This window comes from Molothrus ater, chromosome 9 (assembly GCF_012460135.2).
Source record: "Molothrus ater isolate BHLD 08-10-18 breed brown headed cowbird chromosome 9, BPBGC_Mater_1.1, whole genome shotgun sequence".
Taxonomy (NCBI): domain Eukaryota; kingdom Metazoa; phylum Chordata; class Aves; order Passeriformes; family Icteridae; genus Molothrus; species Molothrus ater.
Window position 1 is genome coordinate 23,839,446 of NC_050486.2, and position 21,811 is coordinate 23,861,256.

At 43.3% G+C, this 21,811-nt stretch overlaps 1 protein-coding gene across 6 annotated transcripts in view; it reads right to left on the reverse strand.

The window, feature by feature from the left end:
* LOC118689748 (BEN domain-containing protein 5) overlaps positions 1-21,811 on the reverse strand; it is an 884,006-nt gene that overhangs the window by 301,567 nt on the left and 560,628 nt on the right. For 5 of the 6 annotated variants that reach the window (XM_036388181.1, XM_036388180.1, XM_054515849.1 and 2 more), the window contains one exon: positions 21,073-21,271. The exons of the other annotated variant lie outside the window; for it this stretch is intronic. In XM_036388181.1, the coding sequence (XP_036244074.1) occupies positions 21,111-21,271 (161 nt within the window). In that variant the 3' untranslated portion in view covers positions 21,073-21,110. Of the gene's footprint in view, positions 1-21,072; positions 21,272-21,811 lie in introns of those variants that run through there. 6 annotated transcript variants of the gene reach the window in all.

Consider the following 21,811-nt stretch of genomic DNA (forward strand, 5'->3'; position numbering starts at 1 on the left):
TAGCATCCCTGTTTAAAGAGCAGCTCCAGGCAGAAAGGGTATGGGATTTCCTCTCTAACCTCTCTATGCCAAGGAGAGGTGCTGGTTAGCAAATCCATAACCTGAGGTGCAGCATTAGCTTACAGCTGGGCTCTAAGTCATTCAGCACAGGTGATGCATGTGCTAAATCTTGGCAACCTGTACTACCTGAAGCTTAAAAAATGCAAAAAAATGGGCATCCTGCAGAAAAAAGGTGCATTGCTGGGGAGTGTTTCAGCAGTGCATCATTTTGTTCAGGAGCAGTGCCATGAGATAAGAGAGACTCACTAAGTGGGGGCTGAATGCAGCTCTCACACTGGATCCAGCGCTGGGCTGCTGTCAGCTCCTTGGAGCTGCCCATCCATACCCTGCTGCCACTGCTGGGCTGGGCACCCACACTGCCCTGAGCACAGAGCAGCACACCCAGGGGCAGCTCTGGATGCCCTCAGCTCACCCAGGGGCAGCTCAGCACACCCAGGTGAAACTGTGGATGCCCTCAGCACACCCAGGTGAACCTCTGAATGCCTCAGCACACACAGGTGCAGCTCAGCACACCCAGGTGAACCTCTGGATATGCTCAGCACACCCAGGGGCAGCTCAGCACACCCAGGGGCAGCTCTGGATGCCCTCAGCACACCCAGGGGCAGCTCAGCACACCCAGGTGAAACTGTGGATGCCCTCAGCACACCCAGGTGAACCTCTGGATATGCTCAGCTCACCCAGGTGCAGCTCAGCACACCCAGGTGAAGCCCTCAATGTGCTCAGCACACCCAAGTGCAGCTCTGGATGCTCTCAGCACACCCAGGGGCAGCTCAGCACACCCAGGGGCAGCTCTGGATGCTCTCAGCACACCCAGGGGCAGCTCAGCACACCCAGGGGCAGCTCTGGATGCCCTCAGCACACCCAAGTGAAGCCCTCAATGTGCTCAGCACACCCAAGTGCAGCTCTGGATGCTCTCAGCACACCCAGGTGAAGCTCTGGATGCCCTCAGCTCACCCAGGGGCAGCTCTGGATGCCCTCAGCTCACCCAGGGGCAGCTCTGGATGCCCTCAGCTCACCCAAGTGCAGCTCTGGATGCTCTCAGCACACCCAGGTGAAGCTCTGGATGCCCTCAGCTCACCCAGGTGAAGCTCTGGATGCTCTCAGCACACCCAGGGGCAGCTCTGGATGCCCTCAGCTCACCCAGGGGCAGCTCTGGATGCCCTCATCGAGTGCCTCTCAGCACACTGAGCTCTGCTCCCTCCCAGCCTTCCCAGAGCACAGCTGATAAGCAGATCCAGATCCTCTGATCAGTGCCAAGGGCTGCGTGGGCAGATGCCTTTCTGTCACAGAGGGCACAAACACATTGCAGGAGGAGTTCCAGCAGTTTGTTTACAAAACAAGATCACTTTCTAGCTCTCCCACTGGCAGGTCCTTCCTGTCACCCTGGCTCAACCTGAGCCACACACTGGGAAAACTTTCACTATGAGCAGTTTCAACACTTCTCCTTTCAAGCTCATTATTTCCTCCCTGTTCATTATGTCCTGTCTGTAAAATAAAGGCACTTTCCTGAAGATCATCAGTAAGGAAACAGGGAAAGGGGTGGGTGGGTGTGCATTAGATTCACCTCAGCTGCTAAGGGCAGGCAGTGTGAGAACTGGGAACACTCCACAAAACGGCAAAGTAACACAGACACACAATGTGAAAATCATAATGGTTTATGCAAGGATGTAAGCCACAGCTATAGAGAAGCCTTCTTGTTGTGTCTTTTTATTTTCTTTCCTTTTTAAAAATGGACAGCACAGGGCAAAGCGAGGATCTCTAGGTGACAAAAAGCAAAGCTGAAAACATTCCCAGGCCCTAAGTGGGTCATGTGCAGCACCAAATCTTGCTGTAACATCAGCACACCAAGGGCCTGCTTTTTTTTAGACCCAGGGTGTTGTTGTGGGCTGTTTTGGGGAGTGCCCCCAGCAGCAGCAGATCTGTGCTGGCACTTTCTCCAGTCATTCATAACAAGGCTCAGTGATGCAAGGGGAGGCAGCAGCATCGATGGGCTGCGGGCCAGGAGGTGAAATGCCACAGCAATGTTCTAGCCCAGGGCCTCTAAGACAAACATCAGAGCGAGAGAGATGAGTTCACCAGAGTTCAGGGCTCATCCACGCTGCCTGGGCCTGCCCTTCCCCACAGCATCAAACACTGGGGTCCAGCCTCCACCTTCAAGGCCTCTCCAAATTGTCAGGAGACCTCTGAGAACGGTGCCAGGGCTTTGCCTGGCGCTGCACTGTGGGCTTTGATCCCAGGTAACCCCGTCCCTTCCTGCTGGAGGAGCTTCCTTCCTCTGTCTCTCAGGCCCTGCCTCACAAGCAGATGCAGAACCTCTGGCAGGAGGGTTTTTCTCAGCCCCCAGCCCACCAGGATCTGGGGTAAAGGATGGGGCTCCCCCCTGTCCCAGAGCTCCCCCACAGCCACACCTTCACATCTCCTATGCCCCATCTGCCCTCAGCCCCTCTGACAGGAGGAAGGAGGCACCAGACCCAAGCAGTGGGGCTCTGAAAGAGCTCAGGACTGGATCAAAGGCTGAATGTCGTGTGCCAGCGCTGTCTGTAATTATAACTGTTTCCCACTATGTTTACTCACTCTGTTTCTTACTATGCTTACTCTTCTGAGAGCAAAATGCTCATCTGCTCCAAAGAACCAGACCCACCACCAAACATTTAAATACTTTCTGAATACAGTGCCTGGATTACAACACACTTTTATCAAAGGTCTGGGTCATCAAAGGTTGCATACTCCATGGGAGAAGTAATATCCGCTTCAGCTTTCAAATATTTTGGCTTTTTTTTATTAAAAATGTGTACAACAAAAGCCTTACACTGTTGTCATATACAAAAGAGATAACAAATGGCATATACAAAGCAGATTAAAAAAATGCAAAGAAGTGGAAATCTGTCAGCTATTAATATCAAAAGGCCACACAGAGAATGAAAGGCAAAAAAGTTTTTCTCTACATGAGCAAACCAGGTTACTGCATTTTCCAAGCAGCACATGAGGGGACAGCCAGCTGTGCAGGACAGAGGCGCTACCTCAGCTATGCCTGGGAAAAGTGGCACCAGAGCCAGCACAGGCATGTCCCAGCTTCCACCATTCTCTTTTGGCTTTGTAAGCTCTAATCTGGTGCAAAAACTTTAAATAATTCACTGATTTCAGTGCTGTAAAATCCACACACCCATTGTCAGAGGGCATTAGGCAGATCAGCTTCTGACTCCTGTCATTTGCTCTTGCACACACAAAGGTAGAAATGTCTGTCCCTGACAATTCCAAACATGCAGAAAAACAGAAATCTCCACAAATGGCAGTAACTGAAGCTTCATGGGGATGTTTTTAGTCTTACAGTAGGGGAAAGCTTTGGGCAGAATGGAAGTTTGTTGGGGAAAAAAAAATTTAACCTGGAGCTAATCCTTTATTTTTTAATAATAAAAATAATACTACTGAGGGGAAAAAAAAAAAACAACAAAAAAAAAAAAAAAAAAAAAAAAAAAAAAAAAAAAACAACAAACCAAAAAACAAACCAAAACCCAAACTGGCAACAAACAGAAATTTGCTTTAACTTAGCATTTCAGGTAGGGTAGAAGAGTGATGTATATAACAGAGCAGATTTGTCCAGTGGAGAGAAAACTACACTGGGAGGAAGGAGGAATAGGGTTCACAGCTCTGGAAGAAACCAAGGCAACAAGGTTAAGAAACCTTTGCCACACAACTTCTCTGTTTCCAGGTCACTGGTGAAAGGAAGGCAAGCTCTTTTGTGAAAGGGTTCTGTGAGCACACAAGCACAGAATAAGCAGCACTTTTAGATTATTTTACAGGAAGATAATTTTCCCCCTTCATTCAGAAAGATATACAACTTTTTTTTTTTTTTTGCCTCATTTCACAGCTAAGCTGGATTTGGAGCTTGAAATTACCCTTCTTTTCTCATTAAAAAAATCTGATGAGGCCACAAATAATCAGACTTCACCAGGCATCTATGAAAAGTATTTCCTACCTTTTGTTCATCTCTATTCCTGTGTAAAGTACTTATGTTTTCACACTTCAGGATCCTTTAAGAGGTAAATTACTTTTGACAACCTATGCTTCTTTTTATTAGGGAAAATATTGATGTCTGCTGGCTTACATCACTATCATAGATGATCTGGAGGCCTATAAAGATAGAAAATGATGTTTGTTGTTTTTTTTCCCCTAAACTGATATTAAACTTTCCTTCCTTTGGCCTTTTGGACTGGTTTGCCCATGACACCATTTCATTTGCATGCCAGCCAAACATAACACTGTCAGTGCCATGTCAGGTAGAACAAAGTCAGACAAACTCATAAAAATAGGTGGTTTGCATTTTCAACCACTGGCAATGACGTCAAGGTTAAGAAGATGCAAATTTTTTTTAGGGCAGCATTTGTGTCATAGCTGCTGTCAAAAAAACTGCAGAAGGAGCTGGGCATTGGAACCATCCATTGACAGAGGAAGCTGATCCAAAGGGATATTTCACCAGTTTCCATCTTTCTGCTGGGAAAGTTTAAAGATGAATTTCTTTGTATTTGGCTAGAGAGTTTGCTCAGCAAGTTTGCTCAACCTGTTAAAGCACTGCAAGGGGAAGTACACAACAAAACGTGCTCCCATGCAGCAATGTGAGTTTTGTGGGCAGAAAGGAGGGAAGGAGGATAACACTGGAGAAAGTCAAACTAGAAGCATGGGCCATTGCATTCAGAGTCCAAATATTCAGCATTTACAGAGCAATAATTGCCCTGTGAACAGGACACTATTTAGAAATTCACAAGTGCTGTGTACAAAATGTCAGTCACAGACAAGTCAATCAGTACCAGATAATGAGAAATGGAATATAGAAGCTCATGGCTTTGGGAACCAACATAAAGGGAACATTTAAAAAAAAAAAATTTGCATGCCACTGCTTCCCTGCAACAAAGGTGAATTCTACATGAGGTATTTGTCACCCTTAGTCACCAATGTAAATTCAGCTAGTGACCCTGCAGCCACACAACTCCAGCAACTAATGCTCAGGGTGTCCTTCGCTAGCACGAGCATCCCACTCCATGCACATCACAGGAAGGTTTGTCTCATCTCCCAGGGCACCTGGGGGAAACTGAGCACATGCTCACAGTGTTCACACTCCTCCCACACCATTCCCTGCACTCAGGCCTGCATCACTTGGGTTTCAATGATGGCTACCCCCTTGTCTCTCTCTGTCTCTCCAGAGAGTGACATTTTAATTGTGCGTGCCCTTTTTTTGGCCTGTCAGCTCCCAGACCCAGCTAAACAGCTGGGCAGCTTTGGTTGGAGTCCAGAATTAACATAAGTTGTTTTTAACCTCTCAAAGCAAAGGCCTTTCACATGGTTCCCCTGCGTGACCTCTGGGCACAAGGATCTGCTATTAAAAAACACCACCATGCACAAACCACCAACATCCTGAGACAGCTGTGCAGAGCCCTGGCCATGGCCTGGGCGGCATCTGGGCACTGTCACTGAGCAGAATATTATTCTCACCCCTTCTGAGTCAAACACACCCTAGTACAGCACCAGAAACAGCTCCAAAGTATCTAGGAGTATTTAAATACCATTCAAGTTTTAGTTTTCACCAGTTTAGCACTCAAACCCCTTTCCAGTGCCAGGCAATCAGGTTTCCTGTCTAAAGGGGGACTGCACTTCATCCTGTCCACTGTCCAAGGCAGGCAGGGCCACTGCAGGGTGAAGAGAGGGTTTGAAACACAGGCATGAAGTTCACTATTTAAGAGTTTGGCCATGATTATCAAACACAAGCTGCCAGTGATCAGTGGCTGCTCTGCAGCAGCAAATCCCTACTCCAAAGTGCTCAGGCACAGCTGTGCCAGCGAGGAATTTGCTGATGAAAGGACTTTGAGACTAAAAGTTAGTCTACTTTTTCCAACTTTCCAGCTCTCAAACTGAGATATTACTGCTTTCTACAAACCCTTGAAACATCAGGACATCTCTGCTTCAGAGGTGAGCCGGGGACTCGGGCACAGCTCCGCAAATGTTGACTTACATAACCTCCCCAGCCAGAGCAGGGAGCGTGGAGTGCAGGGGCTGTCTGAGGGATCCAGGTGCTGTGCCACTGGCAGAGGAGGGATTAATAAGTGCTCAGCAATGCAGGGTAGGCTGCACCTCTTTAATTGCAGGGATGCACAAAGCATGAGTGGTTATTTACTTGCCTGAGCAACCCCTTCAATAAATGGTGATGCAGGGAGCCACAACCCAGCCTGCCCCACACTCGGAGCCTGAGCTCCCTGCTTTGGCCATCAGGATGCAAAACCTGGGAAAACTACACCCACTTGAGCCTGCGTGCTTGACAGGGCCCCCAAATATTTGTGTTGACTCAGTAATTCAAGAGTTCTAATCCCATGGCTAAATATCAGCTGGGCCTCATCAGTTCTCATTCGGAGAGGACAGAATGAGAAACCATTAGTTTACTTTTGGCTTCCCTACAAAACAGTGCATTCTCCCAGGCAGCAGCCATCCATTCCACCAGTGTCAGCAGAGCACTCGCAGCAGCAAGGTCCTGGTCCAGGACAGGGGTTGCTAAGCAATATGGAAATACAAACAATAAATGAGTAACAGCCACCTGCAAAAGATTACACACCGAGCTGTACCTTGCCATGAAAGCCTGTGTTTGAAACTTCATCACATTTGGATTCAAATTTGCTGAAATCAAATTTGTAAAGAAGGAATGATTATCGTACAGAAGGTTTTGAGAGATGTAAACACTTCCTTTTCTATTACCGTGATTCACTTTGGGTTGTTCTCTACTGTTAGGCATTTAAAGCATGCAGCTCTGTGGAACACAATGGCTGGTTTCCTTATTACAGCACGCACTGGAAACTGCTTAAATATATTTTTCTGTCAACACGTATTTGTGATTCCCATATTTAAGGAGTGACTGCTGCTCTGTGTACATGTGCCACCAGCACGACTGATGTCAGAACGGTGTTTGCACAACTCCACTTCGGCAAAGATTAAAAGCTGCTCCTAAGAAATCCTTTTTACAATGCCCAGCTATGCAAACAACCCCATACTAGGACATCTCACCAGAGACACTTCCTCTCAAGGCCGCCTCGCACTGGCTGTACCCGCCCTGAGCTTGAGCAATGGGGCTGCTACTGTGCAGAGGGCAGATTCCTTCCCTGTGGGCTTGGTTTGCGACCATTGGAAAGGTTCCATTGCCTCTAATAGGCATTCAGAGCCTCTCTGCAGCACGTCCCATGCCCAGGGCTGGCCAGGGCCACAGAGAGCATGCACAAAGCCGTGCACACAACAAGATCCTCAGGCTGGGGCTTCAGGATTCCACTACGCCTTTGGAATGGTATCCACAGAGTTAAAAAACAAAAGATGCACCCTCTTTTTGTTGCTCTTGGACCTGTGAGCCAGCACAACTCCCAGTGATTCTGTGTATTCCCACAAACAAAGCTAATTTGGGGTTTTTGTGGTTGCAAGAGAAACAATGGGAAATGAAGGAAAAAAACCCCTTTTTAACAGCGGAAAACCAACAAAACAATTCACTCTAAACCCTGGCATCCAGCTCAGCCACAGCAGCACCCAGACTCCTGTTCTGGCCATGTGGGAACCAAAGTGACCCCCGTCCTGTGCACTTCCCCAGCAAAACCCTGAAGTAGTTTGGCTTCTTTTGGCTCACAGAGAGAGGGTTTAGGCTTGTAGCCACTGTAGAGCGATTGCTCTCACACACAAACACAAAGCTATGGTTTGCTAAACTGCAGAAATTTAATGACAAATTTGAACATTTGTCATCAAAAGATTATACTACCTGGGGCTAAATGCCCTTCTCAACCTTTGTACACAGCTGGTATACTCTTATCCTGTACCCAAAACTAACAGCAAAAGGTAATATGCCCAGGTTATTTGGTGGGGTTTTTTGGCTGGGTTTTAGGGTGGTTTTTTGTTTGGTTTTGTGGGGTTTTTTGGGTTTTGTTTTGTTTTTTTTGGTTGGTTGGGTTTTTGTTTGTTTTGTTGTTTTTTTTTTTGTTGTTGTTGTTTTTTGTTTTTTGGTTTTTTTGGTTGGTTGGTTTTTTTTCTAAGAAGCTTTCAGCTGGAGTTTCCTCCCCAGCTCAGAGACAGGGGGGCAGCTGCAGAGAATGGGCAGGTAAAACTGTGCAAATCCCAAGGTGGCAACTTCTGTGGGCAGGTGTGTGGTGTTTGGGATGCTGGGGGAGTGAAGCAAGGCCAGGCAGTGCTGAGGCAGCAGAGGGAATTAGACTAATCCCAGCTCCAAGGGAGGTGCCAGGTTGCACAGGCGGATGCGGAGCTTAGCGTTCGCTTTCTCAGGAATGCACTCCCTCCTAACTTGGCTGCTGAGGAGATTTCACTCCACATTATTGCTTAAGCTCACAATCACTCCGTGCTTAAAGATTAATCTGCACAATAAACACAACAACAGCTACTAGAACTGGGGGCATCAGGGAGCAACGTGAACATTCGGGTGGTTTTTTTTTTTTAGGGATATTACACATGCAGCTCAAGAGTTGGAAAGTTCAAAATGAATCTTGCCACAAGTCCTCGAGGCAAGCAAATACAGATGAGTGTGGCACTACAAACCATCAGCTCACCTGAGCTACTCATGTTTCATAAATATGTAAAGAAAAGCAATGGTGGAGCTCAGCCTGATATTGCAACAGTACCATGGGGAAATGCAGGTACAGCACCCCAGAAATCAGAGCCATCAAAATATCAAAAAATGGCTGAAGTCTCCAAGCATCACTACCTGAAGCTACCCAAGAACCTTGAAAACACAGCTCCCATTAAATTTATCTTCCAGATGGCTTTCCAGATCCCAGCCTCAAGTTTGCACTGACATTCCCCATTTTATAAAAGCCTTTTGATAGTTTTCTGATAAAGATCATACAGTGTTATTTTATGACTTTTAGAACAGAGGACTTGGGATTGTGTCATCAGTGCTCGTTTCTGACTCAAGGTGTGATGCTGAACAAGTCACCAGCTCCCTGTTTCAGTCATTTACTGGAAGGAAAACTAATTTCTCCACTGGGACAATTTGAGGCTTCATTAAAGGTTTACAAACAGTTTTAGAATGGGTAAAACTCTACATAAAAGCAAAGGCAGTTTTCATTTATGCACTGGCTAAGGACAAACTCTAGAGAGACAAACTAATGCCACCATACTGGGAGGTAATATCAGTATGATGTGGCAACAGAGAAATATCAGATGGGAGGTAGAGATCCCTCCAGATGACTTTCAGAAGTGGAATAATGGAGGTGAGATTGAGTTTGACAGCAAATTCCTACAGTGATAGGAAGTCTGCTATACATTAACTCAAAGGAAGGATAACAACCTCAGCAGAGGCATTGATTGCAGCTGAATTATGAGCCCTCAGCATGACAAAGCCATGAAGATATTTCTAGAGAACGGCATTTCTGGAAAGATAATGTCTCTGTAAAATGTACTGTTACCACCCAAGATAAAACCCAGCACAAAAGCATCACTGATGGGGAGAGATCAGGCAAGTGCAGGAGACACTGAGTAGGATAACAGCAGATGAATTGGTGAGTGTATCTCCCAAGAAAAATTTAAAAGGCAGGTCAGCCTAGCAAAGGTAAAGTGGATATGATCTCTCATAAACTCTTCAGAGACAGGGAAAAAAAGCTGCTCAAACTTGACAGCAACTCAGGAACAAATAAATAGACTGCTGCTCGTGAGTAAAATCAGACTGGAAGCTGGGTCAGGGGAAACAAAATAATCAAGTCCTGGAGAACAATGTCCTCAGTTTATCTGCCATGAGCATAGAAAAAGCCAAACTTGAACAGATGAACCTGTGGAACAGTGGGACTTCAACAGCACAGGACCAGTAACTTCAGTCCTGTGTTACAGGTCCAGCAGCAGGTCCAGACACTTCCAGTGCTACAGAAGAGCGGAACAGATACTCTTGGAGAACTTTCCAAAATGAGCAAGAAGACCCTTACATCTTCGAAATTCTTCCTTTCCATAGCAGACTGTAATGTTTACTTTAACTCACCCAAAATATAATCTTACTCCTCCACAAGCCCAAGCCTTCCAATTAAACTGAACTATCTGACACATCCATACAGTTTGATGTGACCTGCAGCAAGGCAATTCAGGCTACAGCTGGCATGATTATTTCACTATTTATTCCCTCTTTCAAGAAAAGCCACGTATACAGAATGGAATTCCTGTGCTCTTTTTAATACATCCTTCCCTGGGTTTCATTGTGGATACGCCCAGTATCCATAATGCTTCAGACACCACCCACGTTTTTTACCATCATCTTTAAAACAGATAATTCATTTGTATCCTCCTACAGGCAAGGCAATGCCAGATGAATTTAGGCAAAGAAGAGATTGTCACATAGCTTCCAGCCCTGGGAGTCAGCGAGGGATTAGCAACAACAGGACTTTCTGTCCTGTGCTCAGGCTCCACTAACCAGTGCCAAGGGATTCGTGGCTCTGCAAGGATGTAGGTCATGCCAGAGGGGACACAGGCAGTCCTGCAGGAGCCTGCAGGCAATTAAAAGCAGTGATGCAGCTGAGCATCACCACAGGCAGTGAAAAGGGACTTCCCCTGAGAGTGGAACTCGCAGACAGGAACGATCTATTCATCTCCCGTGTCCCTGACAAGAAGGGAAGACTTGGTTATAAAGGCTTTAAAATGCAATGAGTCACTTCTCAAAAGAGGTCACTGAAATTTTGCCATGAGTCACTTCTCAAAAGAGGTCAACTGGTTACTGAAATTTTGCTGAAGTATTTAATACAGAGAAAACCCTTGAATAACAAATATGAATCCCTTTCATCATACCATATCTGATTCTTCCAGTAATTACATTTGGGGTACCTGACAGTACAAATGGGAGATTTTCACATGCAGAGCAGAGGCAATACTGGCCAACAAACCATCCCTCTGCTAAAAAAGCTCCACTAAAGTTCATTTCCCAGACCAGAAAAGAGTTTGTTGCCCAGCAATAAAAGATCCCAAATTTCTGTGGAACTGCCTGTGTAGCCCTGGCTCAAGGAGGAGGATGCCATGCAGGTTCCCTGAGCAGCAGGCCAGGGCACACAAAGCACCACCCACCCTAAATGCATTTGGCAAACTCTGCAGCCTGTGGGACTCTCTGCATCTCACCACAGGTCAGGTATTGATGAGAAAGCTCTCACACACAGAGGGTGAAAATCCAGCGAGATCTTGCACCACAAAGTGAAACCTCTCTCAGGTACAGGTTCTACCTGAGCTCCTGAACAGGAAATCGGATTAGTCGGACAAGCAAGGAGACCTCGAGAGCAACTTCTGCACCACCCATAACCCTGCAAAACATCACCAAGGCCTTGCCCAGAGTGTTTAATAATCCTGCAGCACTGGGGTAAGGGCATCAACTGGTTTCTGCCCTTGGTATTACAACATGCACTTAAACTGCACTGATCTAACTCCTCCCATCATTAAGCCACTAGCTAGTTAAAACCTACCCAGCCCCTCCCAAAGCACGTGGGAAAGGGTCACCTTCCACCAGCCCCAGGGAGGGAGGGAGCCCAGACTAGGCAGAACTTTGCCAGTACTTCTTTTCTTGAGGTCATCAGACGAGGGTCATCATTTTAACTAGATCAGCTCAGCAATGATGTCCTGTCCATTCTTTGGAAGCTGGACAAACCAGCATGTGAGCTTTAAATTGGCAGAGATATTAATTTCAAATCAATAGGAAGCACAAAAATATCAATAGGCATTTAGGAGCGAAACATTAATTACTTTTCAAAGGGTGCAGTACACAAATTTCCTGGTGCCTTTACAAATAGAAATAAGTCAATAACATGATTTCATAACGTTTATAAATGACTAAGTTAATTAACAGGGAATCTTCAGGGAGATGATGAAGGAAATTTAGAAGAACCTTGTCTAGCATAATTCAAAATTCTCAAAGGAAGGAAGTGACTTCTTAGAAGAGATTAATTGTAAGTTTTTTACTTTACCATGATAGAATATCTGTTTACATATTTAAGCTGGTTTTGACCTTCAAAATTCTGGCAAAGAACAATTTTCATTAAACCATCTCAGTGGAGGAACTTGGCAGATCCTCATCTCATCTCTGAGGTTAAGAGAGGATATTGAGTATTTAGCAGGAATGGTCAAACAAAATGTGTATAAGTCCTATCCAAAGCAGCCTTTATCATAGCAGACACAGCAAGGGCTGATGCAAGCTCTTCTGTCAGGTCAGATTCCTTCTTGGGACTTGGCTGGAGAGTGGAGTAATCCCACAAAAGTTGAAGTTTCTCCCTAAGGATATTCTACCCTGTTCTGAGAACACATCACAACATAATGATGATAACTTTTCCCCATCCTTTGGCAAGTCAAAGCCATCTTCATCCAAGGAAACCCTGCAGGTATCCTGAAGACACATTCCACAGGAGTAAAATGGCTCTGGCTTCCCTTTCTTCCAAGTTTTACCTCTTCAGTGTCCTATTTTCTGTGAAACTCTGTTCACCTGCTGCCCTTCACAGCCCAGCTGGGCCCCATCACCCACCTGCCTGGCCCAGCTGTGAGGGCAGGAATAAGCAGCTGGAAAGCAGGAGGAACGTGCTCTGTCTCCTCACTGGCATGTGAGTGGTACAGAATCAAAGAGGAAAGTGGAGCAGAGATAAACACTCATTTGAAGAACAACATTTCCAGGACAGAGCTACACTTAGTAATAGAGTAAAAATACACTGGGACATCAATTGGTTAAGTATCAAATTATATCAGGGTTTTTTTTTCTTCAAAATTAAATTAAGGTTGGCCCACAAAATGAAATTAGTATTGTATATCACATTTTAATACAAAAGTGATGTGCCCTAAACCACCAGATTGTATCACATTAACTAAACCAAACACTCCTATAGAAAGAATTTCCATAAAACTCAAATGAGTTTGGGTAGTCATAAAGGAAAAGCATTTCAAAAATGAGTCAGTCATGACCTAGAAAATCTATGGTGGAAGGAGAGTGAAGGCACTCAGTCAGTCTATTGAGGTGTTTGTGAGCTGCAGAAATACTGGGGGAAGATATTAAGACAGGCAAATTAAGAGCTAGGAATAAGAAGTTAAGCCAGAAAGACTCACAGAGAAATAAGGCACAAGTTGAGCAGCGAGGGCAGCACTCAGCACTGGAATAAACCACTCAAGGAAAAGATGGATTTCACACTTTGATGGATTCTCAAGAATGCTTTATTTTCTGAACAGCACTGCTGTGGTCCAGCCAAGGTTTCTTTTCAAGGGAGCAGCTGAGTGAAGCCTTGTGATGTGTTCTGCAGGGAGCCACACCAGCTCATGGAATAGCCCAGCAGCCACCACAGCCTGCACACCTCCAGGCACAGCTAAAAACAGCCTTATCAAGAACCACCCTTAGATCGCAGAATTGGAAATGGCTCTTTCTTCCCCAGTTCACCAGGTGGCTGTTCTCACACAGCAGCTGGGAAAAGGAACTAACAGAGGGCAAATTAAAGCCACAGATCAGAATGAATCTGTCAAGGTGCCCAATGTTTTCCAGCACACTCACCTGGGCACTGCCATTAGGTGTGAAACTTCCAGGCCACTGACCCCCTGCAAAAGCAGGGGAACCTCTGAGAAATGAATGTTTTTAAGAGATACTGCTGAAAGATTTACTTATTCCATGTTATCACTTAAAGACCTCCATGTGAGAATGAAATTTCCTTCGCTACAATCTAGGCTTTGGCAGGGCAGGGGGGGAATTAAAAAAAAAAAAAAAAACAACAAGAAAATGCTGCTGTGTGAAGTCCCTGAATGGCAAAGTCTGCCTTACAGTGACAGCAGCACTACCAGATCTCCCAAGGAAATGCTCTAGTTCTGTGTCAGTCACCCCCAGGAATAACAAGCAGGTATTTCACTTCAGAGGCCTGCTGACAATTTGCAAGGCAGGAATCATGAAACGCTCCTGCCTTGTCCCTGTGAGGCAAGCACAGAGCACAGACTCCCATCTGCAGAAGGAACAGCACAGAAAAGGGAAGACCAGGAAAACAGGCAGGGCTGGGGACCATCAGGAACATTATCCAGTTGTGGATTTACATGGCACAGACAGATTTACACAGAATAATGGCACATCACACCTGTACACATACAGCTGTATATGTGCAATAGAGAGAGGTCCCTGGCTGCAGAAGAAAATGCTGATTTTTCCACTTCCTAAAGGTTAAATTCTGGGAGCTTTAAGAGTGATTGGATTTTTTTTTTTTTTAATTAATAAAACTTTTCACTGATTGAAACCTTAAATGCCAGTTAAACTGCTTGGGATTTTGCTGTTTGGGTACTGACTTCGCCTCAATTGCACAAACTAACTCTCTGTAGAAAAGGGGGAAAGGCCTATGTGACCCTTCTACCACCTCTTCTTTGCCTTCCTGCACCACCAGACTGGGATGCTCCTCCACATCAGGCTGGATGAGTGAATCTCAGTTACTCTGTAAGTTCAGGAAAGCCACAGAGTGGAAGTTGCCCATACCCACCAATGTGGCAATAAACAACATTTCTTGGATGAGCTGCATTAGGGGAGAATACCTAAAGAGAAGCCAACTCTCAAGGGTGTCCTTCCCAATCCTAGCAAGGAGGGTGGCTCCTTGTATTGTCCTCCAAAGGAGAGATCATCCTACAACAGCACCTTCAGCTTTGTTTAATCCCAAAAGGCACACACTTGATTGCTTATTCCTGTAAGGATCTACAGCAGAAAGAAGAACTTGGTCCTGAGAGATGAAAGTGTCCTTGCAAACGCCAAGAAAACCAACGAGTCTCAAAGAATTTTAATATACAGTGCAGGAAAAGAAAGCAAAATCCTACTTTACAGAGTTTTAGTTTTTCATAAGCTAAGATTCTTAAAGAAATGAAAACACCAAACATTAACTTGGAGGCAATGCTTTGACCCATCCACCTTCCATCCTACACATTTTGAGAATTATTCTCTAAAGGTACTTCCATAAATCCTGCAAAGGACTCCATAAGGAAAGGTAAAGTCATAGTTCATCTGGCTCACAAATACAGAATGTCCAAATGGACCATTTTCAAGTATCAATGGCTTAATACCCCAACTGAAACATGGAGAAAGACATCTCCCATAATGATACTCGGTTAATTACAAGAAAAATGAGAAACACATCAAAGTACATTTTTAAAAAAACTAAACTACAATTCAGTAAGATTTAAATAAACATTTGGGCTGACATTAAAGATATATTTGAGTATAAAGGATATGAAGCTCCCATAAAAGCTTTTTCATCTGAGTCTCCTGTGGAAGGGGCTGGCACCAGTGTGATATGGCACCATCAAGGCACATTCCCTCTGCTGCTGTCCCAGGACATCACTCACACTCAGCAGGGTGAACACCAAAGGGTGTACACAGCCAATTCTTCTAATGATCAGCCTGTCCCATGAAACCTGCACCCCTCTCCACGCCAAAAGCATGAAAGCTCAGGCCAACTATAAAGGATACACAAGCACCAACACACATCATTTCTTATCTTCTATTTCACAGAACTTTTAGCAATTGTTATGTTACAATAAAAGCTAAATCACCCCCAGCCTACACCTCTCTTGGATTCTTCAGAAAATTTTCTGTGACTCTTTAATTTCAAATCACTAAAGACCAAAATTCAGCATAACAGTAGGTAGCCTGATGCAATAAACATATATATTCATAAAGACTTCAGTTCCATTAAGGCTTTACTATCAATAAACAAGGAACATAAAGTTGATATCCTGCTAAATGTGGAGGAAACAATTTTCTTTGTAGGAAGAAGTTTTCTAGCCAGAAGGCAAGACAGAAAAAAATCCCTTAGGCTCAGCTTCTTCCTCCCCTCCCAGACTCACTTTCACCTTTGCTCTGATCCAGCCATAATGCAACTTCATCTGATGCTGTGAGGTATTTTCCTCTTTATGGTAAACATATGATCTCACAACCACAGGACCACGATTTCACTGCATGACAGGAGGGTATCTGACGCATGGAATGAAAGTTATTGTTCAAACATAAACAGGAGAAATAATTGCAAAAGTAAAACAGATGAACAACCACATAAATTAATTCCTTCTTGAATCACTGCTCCTGTTGTCCAAGTCCAAATGATTCTCTTTCCCTATTTAGGAACCCTGAGGGGATGAAAAAATATCCAAGATGGTGAAATTAAAAATTAGCTATTGAGCATGAAATGTGCAATGATTGCACTTCATAATGCTTTTATTGCCTCGGTGTTGTATGAATCACTCAGAGTTCCACACTGTTATGATTAAAAAAATGACACCAATAAAGTCTGAGCAATTGATGTTATGACTTCATCAATCCGAGACTAAAGGCACACACAGAATGACAAATATTTTCAAGAGTATGGAGAAAGCAACCACCTCATTCTGAGGAGGCACAAGTTGTGTCTTTGTCTCTTTCAGAAGAGAATTCTCATGTCAGAAAGATGAAATATTGAAATAATCCTCAGTGCAGCTCCATGTGACACAACCTTGCTTTCCCTTTTTGAAACCAGCCAGACTTGGTGTTCTCAAGAGCTATGAGCACAGCTCATACACAGTGAAACTACAGCTAATACACAATGTTCCCAATTCACACAATTCTCTGAGCTTCTGCATCAAGATTGTATCATTTTAACAATGACCTGCACTTAGCCTTAATTTTTAAAAGTCTATAGATTCTGGAAGTGTGAAGTAGAATTATCTTTACAATTTCAGTAAATCCCAAAAGTTCAATTTATTGCTACTTAAAACTTCCAAGAGGACAATAATCTCTGCTTAAGACAACAAAGCAGCCATCACAGTAATCTCTCAGATACAACATCAAAGGTAAGGCGCAAAGAAGTGACCTCCCACAGGGAGATGCACCTGCTTTTGACAGCCAACAACAGCTAACCAATGCAACCTTGAATTCCTACTTAAGAGTTCAAATTTGACATAAGTATTTTACTATTTTTTTAAAAAACCCTCCCATCTCTATAAAGCACCAGTAAATCCAAACCTGTTCTGGAACAGCAGAAACAAACAAATTTTTCCCCCTCTCTAATAAATACTAGTTTTCTTTTTTTAATTGAGTGGCTAGATTTCCTGACTCAGGTATTAAATTCCCTGGTAGGATTCTTTCCTTTAACACAACAGCTCATATCCCTTATAAAATCACTAATAGAAAATAAAGCCCTTTTTGTTAACTCTAATCTTGCTTCCTTGCAAGTGTGCCAGAGGCACTTTAATATGGATCAGATTGTGAATATCACAAATTACTGCAGCAATGCGTGGCAACAGAAGATCAGATTATTCATATAACAGCAATACCTCCTTCCTGCGTTGATTAAAAAAAAGTAAACTGTCACTTCCTCTTAAATCCATGTCTTTCTGATCCTTACAAATTCAGGTTTACAGTATGAGGTAATGGCCTGGCACAAATCTTAGAATGACGAACGAGGGGTATTACTGGGTGTAATAAAACCTACTTCATTTTCTGTCAAAACTCTCTCCTGTTTCTCATGATGTACAGGTAAGAAGTTACCCTAGAGGAAAAAGTTAGTAGGGACTATTTTCTATAAAGTTTCCTATGGTAGATTCACAGCAGACACAAAATGAACAAAGCAAACTACGTACAGGCAGGCACAATTACGGAAAAATTAATGTACCAACAAAAACAGCCCTGGCCATAAACGCAGTGTAGGAAAATGAAATGAAACTCACAGTTAATTTATACATTGGGTTTGCAATGCAGAAAAGCACACCCCATTAAAGTTCCTATTTTTCTTGGGTATTGCTGGAACACAGAACCGCAGCCTATTTCGCTACTTCAAACAGACACACTGGGAAACAATTGGACAACCTTGATACTGGCTCATGGGGAGGGAAAAGACAAGAGTAATGACCAAATACAAGTATAAAATGTTATTCACACACCCATTACTCCCTGCAGAGCCCCCAGCATGCTGCCATACAACACAGTGTGCAGAAATGGCTTATTATTAGCAAAAAACTTATTTCCAGTATCCAAAGATTTAGTTCAAGTTGAAATACAATGTTCTACCTTTAATATATTCTACTTCTTTAACATGACTCAACAAAGTTTCAAGTGGCACAATAAACACCACTTGCCCAGTCCAATGGACACATTTCTTAGCCCCCGTTGATATTAAGTTTCAAAGGGAACCGAACTTTTTTGTGCCACCCAAACACCCTTGTTGAACTCAAATGAAAACTAACACTAACCTGGGTTGATGAAATCTCCAGGAAAAACTTAATGAAGCCTTCCATAGATACTGTGCCCAAGGAGAACATTTCAATTCTTCAGCAAAACGCAGTACTAGCATCTGATGGGACGAGCATGTCAAGGAAGAAGCCCTAGAAAGGTGATGCTGGTTTTGCAGAAGGAATTAACACCTCTGATTTTTGGGGCCAGGCTGGAGTCCTAACTCTAATTAAATTCTAAGCTGCTTTTTCCAGTTTTCATAAAATAGGCTTATCTTCTAAGAAGTACAGCTTGATCTTCTCATTAAAGAATGTGTTACAATGGAAACACATTAGTACTAAAGCCATAAAAGACTGAGGAAATTATGGACATTTTCCCCAAAATAGTGGGTTGCCTTAGTATCACTTAAAAAACCCCAACCTTGTACATTCACAAGTCTGCTTGAAAAGGGGAAACTTGCTGTTTAAATGTTTTTTCAGTGTTATCTCTATTTGTTCTTTTTAATTAATAAAAGGATACATGCACTGACATTTTAAACACTAATCTGCTATTTAGCATCCCAAATTAGGAGACATAAACATTTATGCACTTCATTAAACACTACCTAAGAACACTTTTGATATTAGCAGGAGACAAGGGAGGCCGTTCAAAGAAACTTCAGGGCACACATAAGACACTGGAAAAACACACTCCTGCTCTTTCCACCCCTCACCATGAAAGCTCTGGCTCCATCCTATGGGAAGCAGCTGCTGAGAAATGAACCCTGGAAATCAGTGGGATCTGACACACCTGTTCAGTTACACCTGTGGAGGTAAGAGAAGGCACAGGAATGCAGGTGCACCAGTGGTGAAAATTTGGTGTTCCTGTTGGGCAGCACAGCATGAGGTTGGTGCAAGGCAACCATGAAAGTGACTTTAGAAAGCATAAAGCAAACACTTAGTTATGAGTTAAGACATTAATTACACACAGGTGAAGTACAGGGAGAAACAACCTGTTGTTTGTCTCATCTCTTCCAAGAGAGGCAGGACAGGTCTAGCACACCTCCTCCTGCCCTCCTCTTTTTCTAACACTCACCCAGCCCTTTAAAGTGTTGTCATCTTATTTCAAAGCTCCCATACCTTCTCGGTGATTTCTCATGGGCAGCTCCTCACAGCACTGACTCCTTCTTCTCCACAGCACAGCCAAGAAACTGCAGTTCCCCTCACAGCACAACCAACAAACTCCATCTCTTCACAGCACAACCAACAAACTCCAACTCTCTTCTTACCCAGCTAACCCACTCTTTTGTAGCACTCATCTCCTTATTGGACACAGCTCTGGCCTATTAAGCTCAGGGCTGTTCTTAATCTTTGGTGATGAGTACAGCTGCAACTCCTCAGGTGTAGACTACCTTCTGCACTATTCTCTTACATTCTATCCCTCCACATTAAAGACTTATGTAATCATTTAGGTTGGAAAATATCTTAAGGATCATCAAGTCCAGGCACTCACCCAGCACTGCCAATCCCACCACTGACCCATGTCCCCAAGTGCCACATCTATATTTTTTATCATTTAAACACTTCCAGGCATGGCGAGCCCACCCCAGCAGCCTGTTTCTTTCCACATTATCTACATTTACAGGACACTGAAAAAGGCTTCACCTCAGGGTGAACCAGTGCTACAAGAAAGTGATAAGAAATGGGAAGTTTTTCAAGACTACAGGAAACAGAATTGCAGTGGTAAAGAAACAAATGCTGATGCTCAGGAACAGGCAGACTGAAAGTCAGACAATCACAGCTGTGGGCACAAAATAAATGGAAGGTTAAGTGAGATCACAAACCCTTAAAATTCATCAATCCAGACCTCAAGTTATCTCTAAATCCTTCATGAAAAGAGAATATTTTGCTTCACTTACAGGCAATAACATATAGTTCAGATGACAAATTATTTCTAAAAACTTTGCATCGCAAGTCTAACTTCAATGTAGAAAATTATTTTTATTTGTAATTAAAATTTGTGCTAAAAGTGTCCATTGTTAAATTATGGACCCGAACAAAATTGTACTAAATTTTCTACTGTACATACTCTTGCCATAGTGTGGCAATTTTTAAATTGTTTGAAAGTACAAATACACTAAAAAGGTAATATTTCAAGAACAACAGTATGGACACACTGAGGAACTTTATACCACAACCAGAAATTTGAAGTGTCTTGGTCCCTGTAAAAGAACTGGTTTTAGATTTATTTATTAAAATGAATTATCATGATTTTACAACTTACACCTTTGGGTTCTTTGTTGTTCATTGTTTAGTTTTTGTTGTTTTTTTTTTTTTTTAACTGTGATGGTAATAGTGATCTGCCTACAAGATAATTGAAAAAGAAACGTTCTTTGTGTATTTTTGATCAAATATATTGTTAGAGATCAAAACAAAGATTTATAAAAACAAACTACTGAAACTTCATTTCAGAAAAAAACACTTTGTAAAATACAATAAAATCCTTTTCAATAGCAAAGTGAATTTTGTACAGTTCTTCCTTCTAAGCAGATGTTTTACTGCAGCTGAGATCCACTAACTCCAGCAAAACTCAACGCAGGGCAAACGGGTCGGTGTCCGCAGAACCACAACCAACGTACAACCGCAGGTAACAAACAGCAACTCGCTGGAGAAACCTTGGAAACTTCAGTTTTCATTGGGAGTGAACTTACAATATATCTTACATTAGTTAAAAGCAGTTTACACCATGACAAAACCGCTAAAAAAAACGAATCAGTTATAGGAAGAGAGCAACGCTTCGATTCAGCTTCTCCCATCAGCAAAAATGCCACACAAATCAAAAACCAACACTTAAGTAAAACACTAAGACTTTATTAAAAATCAAAAATTTATTGCAAATTGTACTTTGCAATTTCCCTCCTTTCTTCATTTTTACATGATTTATTGATATCCATGATTTTTTCACAGATGTACTTGTTGACTTTGGAGAGTCTCTGTGCAATTTCAGTTTCATCCACAGTTTCTTGTGCTATTCTATCATACAAACATTCTGGGGAGAAAAAAAAAGGAAAGAGTCATTAGGATATTTTTAGAAAACACAATAGCCCTGAGTTGTGCTGACTACTCAAGAGACAGCAGTGAGTAAGTACTGTGTATATTTGTTGCAAGACAAGAGAAGCTTTCCTTGATTCACTGTCTATCTTGTTTAAGTCAAGATTTGTCACCAGGCTTGAATCAGTGGCATGACCAACTTCCAGTTATGCTGTGACTACATTAATAGGCTTTCCATACAGGAACAAGGCTAAACCCAACCTTTTACAGTGCCAGCCTTGCCTGCCTGTCTCCTGCATCTGTCTGAATCTCCACGACAGATTTAGTCTCTTCCCAGGTGAAGTGTCCCACCAGAGCTGTATCCACAGTGAGTCACTCCCACCTTCACCCCCTTCAGGAGGGTATGGAAATGACAATGCTCAGGAAGAGAAGCAGTAACCAGCAGGAGAACACCTTAACTCATTTATTTCATTTTTTGTATCTCTTGTATATTAATGTTCACGTCTTTATCAGCTGCCCTGTCCCTGGGCTTATTTCA